This window comes from Bubalus bubalis, chromosome 3, assembly GCF_019923935.1.
Source record: "Bubalus bubalis isolate 160015118507 breed Murrah chromosome 3, NDDB_SH_1, whole genome shotgun sequence".
NCBI lineage: Eukaryota > Metazoa > Chordata > Mammalia > Artiodactyla > Bovidae > Bubalus > Bubalus bubalis.
The window spans coordinates 7,504,085-7,517,043 of record NC_059159.1 but is presented as its reverse complement, the minus strand read 5'-3'; the positions used below and the strand labels follow the sequence as shown (position 1 = coordinate 7,517,043).

At 59.1% G+C, this 12,959-nt stretch overlaps 1 protein-coding gene across 4 annotated transcripts in view; it reads right to left on the bottom strand.

Annotated features, from left to right (window-relative positions):
• The window catches only part of UNK (unk zinc finger), a 32,288-nt gene that overhangs the window by 1,673 nt on the left and 17,656 nt on the right, over window positions 1-12,959 (bottom strand). The window contains exons 2-15 of one of the 4 annotated variants that reach the window (XM_006045268.4): window positions 12,517-12,726; window positions 11,181-11,357; window positions 10,920-11,050; window positions 10,107-10,242; window positions 9,459-9,576; window positions 9,006-9,090; window positions 7,658-7,800; window positions 7,090-7,290; window positions 6,455-6,520; window positions 5,828-6,002; window positions 4,924-5,025; window positions 4,588-4,776; window positions 1,428-1,609; window positions 561-818 (exon numbers count right to left, since the gene is read on the bottom strand). In XM_006045268.4, the coding sequence (XP_006045330.1) occupies window positions 561-818; window positions 1,428-1,609; window positions 4,588-4,776; window positions 4,924-5,025; window positions 5,828-6,002; window positions 6,455-6,520; window positions 7,090-7,290; window positions 7,658-7,800; window positions 9,006-9,090; window positions 9,459-9,576; window positions 10,107-10,242; window positions 10,920-11,050; window positions 11,181-11,357; window positions 12,517-12,726 (2,173 nt within the window). The other 3 variants (XM_025279524.3, XM_044938589.2, XM_006045267.4) reach the window with 3 other exon arrangements.

Sequence of the window (12,959 nt, the reverse complement as noted above, 5' to 3'; positions counted from 1 at the left end):
GGTGGGGTGCGGGAAGGCCAGGGCTGCTCTGCAGCTCCCGCTGGGTCAGGCCTTTCCTCGCACCGAGGCTTCCTGCCTCTCGTCTTGTTAGATCTTGTAGTGACCCTAGGTCCCCTGTGAGGACTCTGGGGTCTGGAGAGGGTACCACTGGGCCTGGCTGCTGCAAGTCCAGTGAAGGGAAGAAAGCTCTTCCCTGCTAGGTCGTGCTCCCAGAACCCAGCAGGGCACTGAGGAATGCAGACAAGAGCCCCAGGGACCTAACATTCTGGAACGTCTGCTGGCGTGCAGAGCTCACAGAAAGGGAAGTGGTCAGGATGAAGCCTAGGGCGCAGGCGCACTATCACAGCTCAGCTCAGGCCTGCCCTCCAAAGAGCGGGGGTGGGCCCTGGTGCCCCCTATCTCCACTCTCCCCTCCCCAGTGCAGGTGTCCTGGGTCAGCTCAGCTGCGGCAGAGGCTCTCAGGAGGAGGGTAGCCAGCACCAAGAGGCAGGGACCCATCTGAGTCCCAGCACTGGCCAAGGCCACTGTGTAGCCTCACCCGTGCTCCCCGGGGTGCTGACCTTGTCCACTTGCTCCAGGTGAGCCCGCAGCCGCTTCTGGAGAGAGTGGAGGGTGGAGAGTGAGAGGGCCTCCAGGCCAGGGAAGGCGGGCAGGGCCTGTGGGTCAGGGCCCAAGTGCAGCCGCTCCAGCTCCTCCTGCAGCTTCTTCACCTGCACCTCCAGGGCATCCCGCTGCTCCCGGGCCAGCTCACACTCCGCACCCGCTGCGCTGGCCCGCTCCCCGGCCTCCTCTGCCTCCTTCTTCCAGGCATCACAAGCCTGTGGGCCCAACACGCAGCACCTTGTCACGATGGCCCGCTACCCTTCTCCCCTGCCCGAGAGTGCGTCTCTGGGGGCCAGTGGGGGCCACCATGGCCGCGGGGCCTGCTGGGAGCTGGGGCAGGTGTCTGGGAAGGGGGGCAGGGAGGCAGGGAGGAAGGCTGATGCTGCCTGCAGAAAAGAGAAGTTTCAGGACCTGCGAGAGACCCTCTGTGGGCAGGGCAGGGGGCCAAGCCCAGCGGAGCAGGGGAGCGCCAGGCAGAGCTGGCCAGCACCTCGAGGGACAACCAGGCTGTGGCCCATCTCAGAACCTAGAACCCTGGACCCGGAGCTCAGGAGCCAGGGCTTCTGGGGAGAGGCACGCGGTACTATGAGACCAGACCAAATGAACAGCTTGGAGAGGGGATTCCAGGCCTGTGATACCAAACACTCCATGGTCCCAACTGACAAGGCAAGTTTTTCCACGGGGGAGAGAATAAACAGCCGCATTTCTGCCCTGCTCTCCAGGACCCCTGGCTCCCCCAGCCCCTGCACCCACTCCATGTAAGGCAGGCTCCGGCTGAATGCCCCGGGCCCTGGGGAAGGCGGGTGGGCCTGGGAGCTCAGTACCTGCTTGGCCTGCTTCCAGGACTCCTCCCACTGCTTGATGGTGCCGTTGGCTTCGTCCAGCTCCTGCCGAAGCCGGGCCAGCTCGGCAGCCCCCGGCCCTGACAGGAAGGCAGGGGAAGTGCCCGGGGAGAAGCTTCCAGAGGCAAAGTGCTCCCAGATGCTGCTGTTCATCCCATTCAGACCTGCCCCAGGAAGGGGAGGGCCATCAGCACTCTGAAGGGCTTTGGGCCCGGGCCCTGTCAGCCCTGCCTGGGGGCTCCCGGGGGCTGTCTGTGCCAGGCTCCAGCAATGCCAGGCTGGGAACTTCACAGGGATGTGTAAGCCCCACATGTTACTTCTGTGTCTCAGCATCCCTGTCTGTAAAAAAGGGTTCCCCTCACTTGCCTCCCAAGGTGATTTGGGGGACTGGGGAGAGCAGCCAGAGAGCGTGGTGATTTGTGATCCCAACTTTACTTTCAGGCTAGAGGAAAGGAAGCCTTCTTGTGACGTGAGGGCCCAGGAGGAGATTCAGGAAAGCAAGACATGGGTCAGAGCCTCAGACGATGGCAGAGCTGGAGCAAGAAGAGCTCAGGGAGTCCTGGGCCCAGCCCCCTTGTTTTACAACGAGGAAACTGAGATAAAACATGTAGTAGGAATCACAGAACTGTAAGCGGGAGAGCCAGCACAGTCAGGACATCTGGCTGCAAAGGCCTGTGGTCTGCGATAGGCTAAGCCATGTGCTCACCCAGCGCCCTCACCTGCTCGGCCCTCACCTGGCCATTTGGTGGGTGTTTGCTTAAACAGACTGGTTCCAAATCGGGAGAGGAGTATGTCAGAGCTATATATTGTCACCCTGCTTGTTTAACTTCTATGCATAATACATCATGAGAAACGCTGGGCTGGATGAAGGACAAGCTGGAATCAAGATTGCCAGGAGAAATATCAATAACCTCAGATACCACCACCCTTATGGCAGAAAGTAAAGAACTAAAGAGCCTCTTGATGAAAGTGAAAGAGGAGAGTGAAAAAGTTGGCTTAAAACTCAACATTCAGAATACTAAGATCATGGCATCTGTCTGGTCCCATCACTTCATGGCAAATAGATGGGGAAACAGTGGAAACAGTGACAGACTTATTTTCTTGGCTCCAAAATAACTGCAGATGGTGATTGCAGCCATGAAATTAAAAGATGTGTGTTCCTTGGAAGAAAAGCTATGACCAACCTAGACAGCATATTAAAAGGCAGAGACATTACTTTGCCAACAAAGGTCCATCTAGTCAAAGCTATGGTTTTTCCAGTAGTCATGTGTGGATGTGAGAGTTAGACTATAAAGAAAGCTGAGCGCCGAAGAACTGATGCTTTTGAACTGTGTTGTTGTCAGAGAAGACTTGAGAGTCCCTTGGACTGCAAGGAGATCCAACTAGTCCATCCTAAAGGAAATCAGTCCTGAATATTCATTGGAAGGACTGATGATGAAGCTGAAACTCTAATACTCTGGCCACCAGATGCGAAGAACTGACTCATCTGAAAAGACCCTGATGCTGGGAAAGATTGAGGGCAAGAGGAGAAGGGGACAACAGAGGATGAGATGCTTGGATGTCATCACGGACTCGATGGCCATGAGTTTGAGTGAACTCCGGGAGTTGGAGACAGACAGGGAGGCCTGGCGTGCTGCGGTCCATGGGGTTGCAGAGTCACAACTGAGCGACTGAACTGACCTGGGCTGCTTACGCTGTGTGCCCCTGCTCTGTGACCCCTCAGGCACCCCGTCTTCTGAGGGAGACCTATCCCCACCTCTGGCCGCATTCTGCCCACATGTATCACTCTAATGACTTCTTTCTTGCTCCCTTTCCCACTAATCCAGCCAGGATTTTCCAGAACCAAACGGATTTAAGAAAGTCTGTCTTCCAAGCAACACAAGCACGGCCATGTAACCAGTGTCATTCCGTGTGGAGACGCAAGGCCCTCGGCCCGTCCTGGAGGCGAGGCAATCCACCGCACCTGTCCTCTCACTCGGGCGGTGTTTCCTCCAGGTTAGGTCCCCCCGTTATCCTCAGTCACAGAGCTGGCTCTTTGCCTCCCCATGAGTGAGGGTCTCTAAGTATGCTCTTGTGGCTTGGAGCCTGTGCCTCCCCCAGCAGACCATGGCACCACGCCAGCAGGGACGCCTGACTCCACACTGTATCCATATACTTGCTCAGTTAACTATGCGGGGAATGAATGAATGAATGCGTGGCCAGTACGGAGGGCTACAGTCAAGATGCCTCCAGAATGTATGAGGCAAGTCAGACAGACATAGCTGTAAGCCTCCAAAGCTGACAGCTCAGCGTCATTCCTAAGTGTCTCCAAAGAGATCAGGGCAGAACCCACACCTGGTCAGAAAGTCAAAGCACACCTCAGAGGCTCAGGCTCAGTGTGACCAGGACAGCCAGAACCCTCGGGGGCCCCAGGGGGCAGGGGAGGGGGGCTGCTTCTGGTCTCTGGGAACAGCTGCTGGAGGGGGAGTCAGAGCAGTGGCTGCTGGTGACCGAGAGGCAGCGGGCTGGATGTCGCCGGTTTGCATCTGTTCCCGCAGTGAACGCTCACCGGGCCCCGCTCACACACGCAGGTCTCCTCCTCGCCTTTCTAGCCCCTCTGCTCTGACCTGCCTTCCAGAGCCCCAGTCCTCACAGTTCCAATGGTGGGTTTGGCAAACAGCCTTTGGGGTTAGAGCTGCGCCTCCCTGGCGCTTCTGCCGGCCAGGAAGGCCACCCTGTGCTGAGGGTGAGCCTGTTCGACCTCTCCCTTGGCCTCTGGGAGCTCTGGGTGATGGGCAGAGCAACCACACTGGCACAAAGAACAGATGGAGGCCCTAGCAACTCTGAGGCCATGCTTCTCACTGTGTACTGGTCTGGCACCTGGCACTTCACTCACATCATTTAAGCCTCAGCACCAGCTTACGAGGTGGTACTGCCATTATACCCACATGACAGAGGAAATTAAGGCAGAGAGGTTAAGTCACTTGTCCAGGTTCACACAGCTCAGAGCACTGTGGATGAGGGGCCTGACTCACCTCTGAGCCCAGATCCCCGGCTCTCACCTCCACTCTGTACTGCCTCCAGCCAGGACAGAACACCCAAAGGCACTTTCCAAAAGCCCAGACTCCCGCCCCAGGCCTTAGGGAGCCATACTGGCTCTTACCCAAAGATCCATGGGATGCTGAGGTCCCCAAAAACGTGTTCTCTGACTGGCTCAGGTGGCCCTGTGGCTGCTGCAGGAAATGCGAGGACAGGCTGACGGGAGGGGACGGGGACGCGGAGTGGAAGGAAGCAGAGCTGCCCAAGGAGCCGGGGATATTCACAGGCGCGGAGCTCTGCAGTAGACTGCCGCCTGCAACAGAGGCCAGGAACGGGGCTGAGTGAGGGCTGGGTGGGCCATGCGGGGCCACACCGGGCAATGGACTGCCCGCTGGCCCGCCCCCGGGCCAGGCTGGACCCTCGGAGCCCGCCCCTACCCCTGCCCCCCACCGCCCAGTACCCATGGTGATGCTGCCTGGGTGGGACACCGTGCTGTTGTCGAAGGTCTTCTCTAGGGCAGCCACCCCAAACTCGTTCAGGTCGAGGTCATCCAGCGCGGACTCTGGAGGCAGAGTGAGCGGCGTATGAGCTGGCCAGCCTACCAAGGGGCCACATGGTCCCCAGGTTCCAGGCCCCGCCGTCTGGACCCACCTGCCCTTAACTGCCTCTTCTCCTGCCCCTGCCTCATCTCAAGGCTCCATAGTGCATGGGCTGCTCCTCCGCCCAGACCAAGCCCTGGCCAAGTCCAGCTCCAACGGCTCTCTGTTCTGAAGCCGTCTTTGCTGGCCCCAGGGGGGGAAACGAGTCCCTGCTGGCAGGCCTCCTCCCGAGCTCCCCGAGCGCGGGCAGGTCTCTGGACCCTCGGTGGCTAGTGCCTAGCAGTTGCCCGGCACCTGTCCACTGGGCTCTGCGGAGCCGGACGGGGAGCTCAGGAAGGGCCTGTCTCATCTGTCACCCCGGTGCCTGTGAGGACCGGGCACCAAGCCTCACCCGCACGTGCCTGCTGAGGAGAGGGCAGGGGCATCTAATGACCAGGTGCTCTGAGGACAGCTGGCAGGCTGTTCCCAAGGACACCTGGTTGGGGCTGACTGATACCCCCAGTGTCTCTGACTGAGACAGCACACCCCCAAGGGGAGAGGCCCCTCTTCCAACATGTATAGAAGAGCACACGGCAGGGCTCACGTACTCAAAATCCATCTCGGCCCTGCGCCATGGACGCACGTTCCATCCAGGTCAAAGGACTCGCAGCACCCACCTTCTGATCTCCCAAGACCGATGTCTGAAGTGACCAGCCTCACTCCAGAGACCCAGTATCCCTGACTACAGACCTGCTCCTAGACTAGCAACAGAAGTGGCCCAATTACCTATGACCGACTCTACCGTGTCGCTGGTGGGGTAGAAGGGCAGAGCATTTGCATTCATGCCAGGGACGCTGCTGGTGCCAGCGGGGCTAGGGGGAGTGGCTGCTAGGCTGGAGGTGATGCTGGAAGAGATGCTTGAGGTGAGGGGGCTGCCCACGGGGAGGATGCCCAGCATGTCCTGCAACGAGAGTGAAGAGAAGATGGAGTTGGACACCCACGGAGGCCGTGGCCAGGAACTGGCGGCAGGGGCTGGCTGGGCAGATGGGAAGGGTGCGTCCCAGCTCTTGGCTTGTTCCCTCAACACCTTCCTGGGGGGCTGGAGAGGGAGACGTGTGGCCTGGAGACTGCAGGCCCCTTCGCCCCTAAAACCCTGAAGTAGGGAAGGGGGAAGCGAGTTTAGTGCCCGGCTTGTTCAATGAGTTTTTTGACTAATGAGTGAGTCCAGGTGGTGAGGGGCTCCAGGGCCTGACCCCCCCACGCCCTCTGGATTTGGGGCCCCACCTTGATCTTGCTCTCAGTCTGTAGAGAAAGTGGTGCCCAGAGCTCCCTGAAGAAGCCTCCTGGCGTTCTGGGCCTGTCCTGTCTGCAGCAGGAGCCAGAAGGGGGAGGCAGGGGCTGAGGGCTCTATACCTGTTTGGGCTGAAGCAGAGGCTGCTCTTGACTCCTGGGCTCTAGTGAGTGGGGTTTTAACTTGGCCTGAGAGAAAAGTCAGGGAGCAGGAGATGAATGTGGTGCTAGGAGACCTCCTGAGCCCAAGAGTCCTCCCAAGCATCAGCTTGTGGAGGCTGCAGGGACCAGGGGCAAGGAGGCATGAGGCGCTGTTGTGTGGTCCCCCCTCACTCACACGCACTCTCCGTCCCTCCCCTGGGGACCAGGGGCGCTGCTCCTCTCCTCCCTGGTGACTCCAATCATAGAGAAGCCCAGTTCCGGACCCCGCTTGTCCTGCTCCCCAAGGCCCTACTGCTCCATCAAGGCGGCACGAGGCCGAGCAGAGACTGGATGCAGGGTCAGAAGACCGTGGTGGGAACCCCTAGCCCTCAGCTGATGGCTCTGATGCTGGATGAGGTGCTTGCCTCTAAGCTGCCTGTCTTCATCTGGAAGATGGGATGGCCTCACCCACTCTCTCAGTCTTCGAGAGGCTGGGATCAGGGACTTTCTAATTCTGGGTCACGTTCCCCGTAGCTGGGCCAGGACAACCCTCCAGGGCTTCTCCAGCCACAGGCAGAATGTGGCTAACCTCACTGGGCTGCCCCTACATCCCTTACCTGGCATTTCAAATTTTTCAGGTACTCAGCTCCCACCTGGTCTTCCCTCTCGAAGCCAGGAGCCTTCTTATAGCTGCCAGGGGCAAGGCCAGACTCCCCAGGAAAGACAATGCCTTCCAGATTGGAGGGCTTCCGGATAGAGCCCGGTGGGGAGCCACAGAGGTTAGATGGGCTGCCGAGGCTGCTGTTTCTACAGAGGAGCTGCAGCGAAGGAAGAGAGTGGGCCGGTAAGCAGGATGCAGGTGGGGGCATGGCCACCCTCCATCCCCTTGTTGGAGGGAGGGTCTCCAGCAAGAAGCTCAGTTCCATTTCCATTTGCCAGGGAGAGCAACCAGCACCCGGGAACTCAGAACCTCATGAGGCTCTCTGTCCCTTCTACAGCTCTACCCAGGCTGATCGTAGGCTCTGGGGACACCACCCTAGCCACGATCAACTTGTGACAGAAGCTGGAGCAGAAAGGGCAGAACCCCTGGGCAGAGGCCATCTCCCCAAGCACAGGGCAAGAGAGGCAGATGCTGGCTCTGGGCAGGAATGGTGCCCCCACCCTCACCCCCAGACAGGCACGTACAGCGCTGAGGTCAGGGGCGTGCGGGCTGGAGGGGCTCACGGGCACCGAGTCTCCTGCAGCAGACGGCATGTACAAGACGGGGCCTGGCTGGGTGGGGCTGGACACAGCTGAGGAAGGCTGCAGGTCATCACTAAGGGGGGGCTCTGCAAGAGACGGGGCAGGGTGTCAGCAGGCCCCTGAGCCAGCTCCGGCCCTCCAGAACTGCATCCGGATCCCTTTAAAGGAGACCACACAGCCTGTGTGTGTGAACGAGATTTGGCCCTCCAAAACCGCATCTGGGTCCCTTTAAAGGAGACCACACAGCCCTGTGTGTGAAGGGAAGGCGCCTCCTTGTTTCTCTCATCACACACCGCACTGTGCATTTACTACGCACCAGGCAATTTGCATGAATCGTGAATCTTCATAATGACTAGAAAATAGGAGTAATATCCTGGTCTCTATTTTACAGATAAGGAAACAGACTCAGAGCGGTTAGGTAAATCTCTCAAGGTGGCTGAGCTGGGAAACAGAAGAACTGGGATTTGAACCCCAATCCGCAGGACTCCAAAGCTTGGGCCATTCATCAGTTCTCCATGCTGCCTTAGCCAGGCCTACCTCTGAGCCAAGTGTATGCTTCCCCCTCAGCTTGGCCTGCAATTTCTTCTTCACTCTAATCCCTGAGACAAGGCCTAAGGCTAGGGAGGGCTTAAGAACAAACAGCAGTGGTCTGGGGTGGACAGGGGCAGTAACTCAAGCCTGTCTGAGACGGGCAGGGCGGTGTGGAGCTGCGCTGAGCAGTATGGCAGCCCAGAACCACAGGCTGCAGCTGAGACCAGAACGTGGCTGGTCTGGACTGGACTGTGCTGCAGCTATTCAAGTACACACCAGCTTTCAAAGACTTCGTTTGGAAAAAAAACACCTTGATTTTATATTGATTATATTTTAAATTATTTTATGTTGGGTTAAATAAAAGTATACTAAAAACTAATTTAACACTACTTCTTTTTTTTAGGTGAGGTTACTTGAAGCCTGCGATGACTCAGGGGGGCTGCACTAGGTTGCGCTTGGACAGCTCTGCTCTCAGCAGGGCAGAGCGTCGTGTTCCACCAGTGGTGTCCGCCACGGGAGAGGCACAGTGGCCGGGGCTCTGCCTGGGACTCTGAGCACGCCACCAGGGGCACAGTCCCTGCTGTTTCACCACCCTGGAAGCTCTGGGTTTCGAGCCAGCTCCAGAGAGGTGGGGTGGGGCGGCGGGGGAATGGAACTCCCAGTGTGGGCAGGGCCCAGTGCTGGCTGACAGACTGAGCTTCAGAGAAGGGGAGTGGGGCGGGGGAGTGGGCCCTGCCCCAGGGCAGTGGGAGGAGCGTACGTTCTACGTGGGCGAAGGCGCAGAAGGGTCCTCGGGGACAGCTGCCCGACTGCTGCATGTCGTTGCACTTGGTGGATTTATAGATCTGGAGGGCAGAGCAGAAGAGAGGCAGGTCAGGCCTGGGCAGAGAGGGACGGCAGCTGGGGTGCCTTCAGCAGGGCTGGGTTAGCTTAGAAGTCTCTTCTTTCTCCTCCCTACTCGAGGCCACTTCCCTAAGTCTCTCCCTACCAATTCCTTGCTCAAGACAGTAAGCAGACACGGCCACCCCCACGCCGGGGACCACCTCCTTTCTTGGGTTACACGCCCAACCAGCCCTGACCCAGCTCTCACAGAGGGATCTTCCCCACTCATCATCTTGGTCAGGGCTATGACTTTTCAGCATGCCTCTGGGCATTAAGGGAGCCACGTTCACAGGACACCCGCCCCTCAAAGGATCCCGGCTCCAAGGCCCACCTCGGGGTGGAACTGCTGCTCCGTGCGCGTGTGGCAATACTGGCAAGAATCTCCGTTCTCACACTTGCCAGGGTCTCCCCACTCGTCCCCATGCTTTACATTTGGACACGGAGACGACCTGGTTCAATAACAGGGTGGGTCAGAAGGATGCAGACTGGACCTGGGGGATGCTAACGAGATCGCAGCTCAGGGCCCCTCTCAGGTCTCTCAGCTTTGCAAAGCCAGGCTCAGAAACAGGAAAGATCACTGTAGAGTGAACGCCTTACTCGGGCCAGAAGCCAGGCTTTGCTTCGCTGCCCAGCCTGGCTACATCACCAGAAGGACACTGTTTTCTTCCTTTCAGCCAAGTCCTCCCCTCCCCACAGCACTGTTCCGCAAAAGGAGAGCCAGGCTACAGCCACATCCTGGCTTCGCCCTAAAGACACCCTTCTGGGTCAGAACTAGAGGGGTTTCTAATGAAAAGATCCTCATTTCACGGCAAAGTATCGTTCAGCTCTCCTAACCATTCCCCTCCCCTGTAGTGGGGTCCTGTGACCCCCGGGGCTGGCCTCCCTGCCCCCCACCCCGGGAGCACAGTGGAAGCAGTCTTGGCCCTGATCTGTCGCCTGCCACCCTCCTCCCACGGCTGGCCTGCTGGGGCCAAAGCACCTGTATTTGTGTTTCCGGGGGCTCCGCCGCCGGTCCTTGCTGTTGTGGTAGTAGGGGCAGGCGTAACCCTGACGGCACAGCCGCGGGGGCTTCTTACATGGCTCTGTCTTATAGTTCCCAAGCACGTAAGCGGTCTCTGCATGGGGGGCAGACGCAGGGGTCAGGTGGGCACGGTGGGGGCAGGGAAAGGAGAAGCTACTGGGAAGGGTCCAGGAGCCAAGATTTTGGCCACAGGAATGAGCAAGGTCCCCTCCTTGTGGGCCAACACCAAGTGTGCAACCCAGGAGAGAGGTAAAGAGGACACCACCATCCCTCACTAAAGACACTCACAGGTCAGAGAATAAAACAGGGAGTTCTCGGGAGGGCTGAGAATACACCAACTCGTGTACATGCTCAGCCAACGTATGTGTGAAAGCCCCTGAAGGTAGTTAGGGAGCACCAGGCTCCTCTGTCCATGGAATTCTCCAGGCAACAATACTGGGGTGGGTTGCCATTCCCTTCTCCAGGGGATCTCCCTGACCCAGGATCTCCCTGAGCCGGGTCTCCTGCATTGTAGGCAGATTCTTTACCGTCTGAACCACCAGGGAAACCCCTAACACTTTGGGATGACAGGACCAGGGTCAGGGGTGCCCCTGCAGGACTGGGCTGTAGGTGGCTGGTGTGAGGTGGGGTGAGGGGGCACAGGCCTCCCAGGAGAGGTGGTGGTTTGGGGTGGAGAAGGCCATGGTGGATGCTCAGGGAGGCTATGGGGAGGACAGGGGAGAGGACAGGCAGCTGGTGGCAGGGGCGTGGCCACCGTGTGGCCACCCTTACCTTGCCACCGCGGCTCCTCACTGAGGATTTTTTCTATCATGGCGTGGCTCGCGGCCCCAGCCGACTGGCCTTCCATGCTGCCCTCTACTGTGGTCTGGCCATTCTGCAAGGCCTCCATTGCCTGGAGCTCCCTGCGGGGAGAGTAGTGGAGGAGACACAGAGCAGGGAGGGAGCATGAGGAGGAAAGCAGCAGAGTGCCAGCCCTGCACTCCACCTGCGGTCCTGCCCAGGGCCCTCAGCCTGGCATGGCCTTCAGCCCACCTGATGTCGTAGACAGGGGAGCGGAGGTCATGGGGCCCGTGAGCAAAAGCACAGTGCAGGCCGTTTTTCGTGCAGTTGCCCTTTGCGTCGGTCTCATGGATGCAGATCCCGGTCTTGTAGTAGCGGAGGTGGTAGCGGCGCTCCGTGTCCCCCGTGGTCCTGTGCAGGAACGGGCACCTGCAACGCAGTGGGGCTGCGTGTCACTCTGCCTCCCCCGCCGCAGCGGGCTCCCAGCCCTGCCCTTTCCTTGCCCATGGAAGGCTTGTCATGACCCGGAGGAGGCGCTGATGTGGGTCGAGCAGGCAAGCAAGCGACAAGTCCTGCTGTGGAACAGAGCCACCCTCCCACTGCTAGTAGGGCTGCAGCCCCAAGTGGCTCCTGATAAAGCCTGGTGTTCCACGTCAACTTCTCAAAGGCTACTCAGTCGGGGCCCTGGGCCGTCCTGAAAAGAAGCTTCCCAGGGGGCACTCTTGGGAGAACACATGCTGCCCAGGTCAGGGGTCTTCAGAGAAGCAAACCGCCTTGAGTTCTGGGTGCTGCATTAGGCTGGGGGTGGGATAAGCAAGCCTCTGAACCCTGAGAGAATGCGGAGGGCTGGTGCGAGACGGCCAGTGAGGCGCACCCACAAACCCCCAGGATGGCCCCCATCGCCACCTCTGCACGAGGGAAGCACACATCAGGCAGGGTCACAACACGCGCCCTGAGACCTTCCCAGGTTTGCCACCTCCTTATGCTTGTCGTTTGTTATGCCGTCTCTTCACAGAGCTCTGTGGCAAAATATTTTGTTCTTTTAGTTGCTCAATCATGTCTGACTCTTTGCAACCCCATGGACTGCAGCCAGGCTCCTCTGTCCATGGGATTTCCCAGGCAAGAATACTGGAGTGGGTAGCCACTTCCTTCTCCAGCGGATCTTCCTGAGCCAGGGATCAAACCCACATCTCCTGGATTGCAGGCAGATTCTTTACCACTGAGCCACTGGAGGAAGCCCTGGCAAAATATTCAGAGTCAGCAAAAAGGGGAACTGGAGAGGGTCTGTGTAAATGGGCTGTGGTGGGAACTGCGCAGGCTGAGGATAGGGTCCTGTGAGCTGCAGGGGACCAGGACAGGAGGCCCAGGAAGCCACCTTGGCTCAGGTGTGGCCTTCAGGCTTAGGAGAAGAAAGGCCTGCGCAGGGCCTCCCAAAAGTGGGGAAAGGAAAAGGGGTTTCCCCTGGGGGACGGCAGGCTCCGAGCCCAGGTCCAGGTCACAGGAAGGTGGGCCAGGCTGCAGCAGTCCCCCGAAAGCAGCCTCTGGCCCAGGAGACGGGCTCCTCGGACGGTGGGCAGCCGGCACTCACTCGTCGCCCTCCGGGCAGAGGCCCGTGGCCTCGTCGTACTTGGTGCAGTAGACGTCAGGGCTGTAGTTGAAGGTGCCGTCCCGACGGCGGATGGACCGGCGGCGACGCTGGTTCACAAAATGCCAGTGGAAGCAGGTGTAGGGCCGGTGCTGAGTGCATTTGTGCTGCACAAAGAGCGGGCACTGCTCAGTGCGGAACTCCTTCAGGTACCTGCAAAGGGAGCCCCCGGTGAGCAGGCCAGGAGCGCAGTCACGGCCCTTGCTTCCCAGCAACACGTGGGCCACCCAGTCCCCCAAGGGCCCTACTCTGCGGGGCCAGTTCCACTGAGACACCAGAGAAGTCCAGGCTGAAGGCAGGACCTTAGCGTGAGGATCCTTCCTGACACTCAGGTCCCTTGCCAGCCTGCAAGGCAGAACCACAGATGCCCTCCCCAGTCAGCTGCC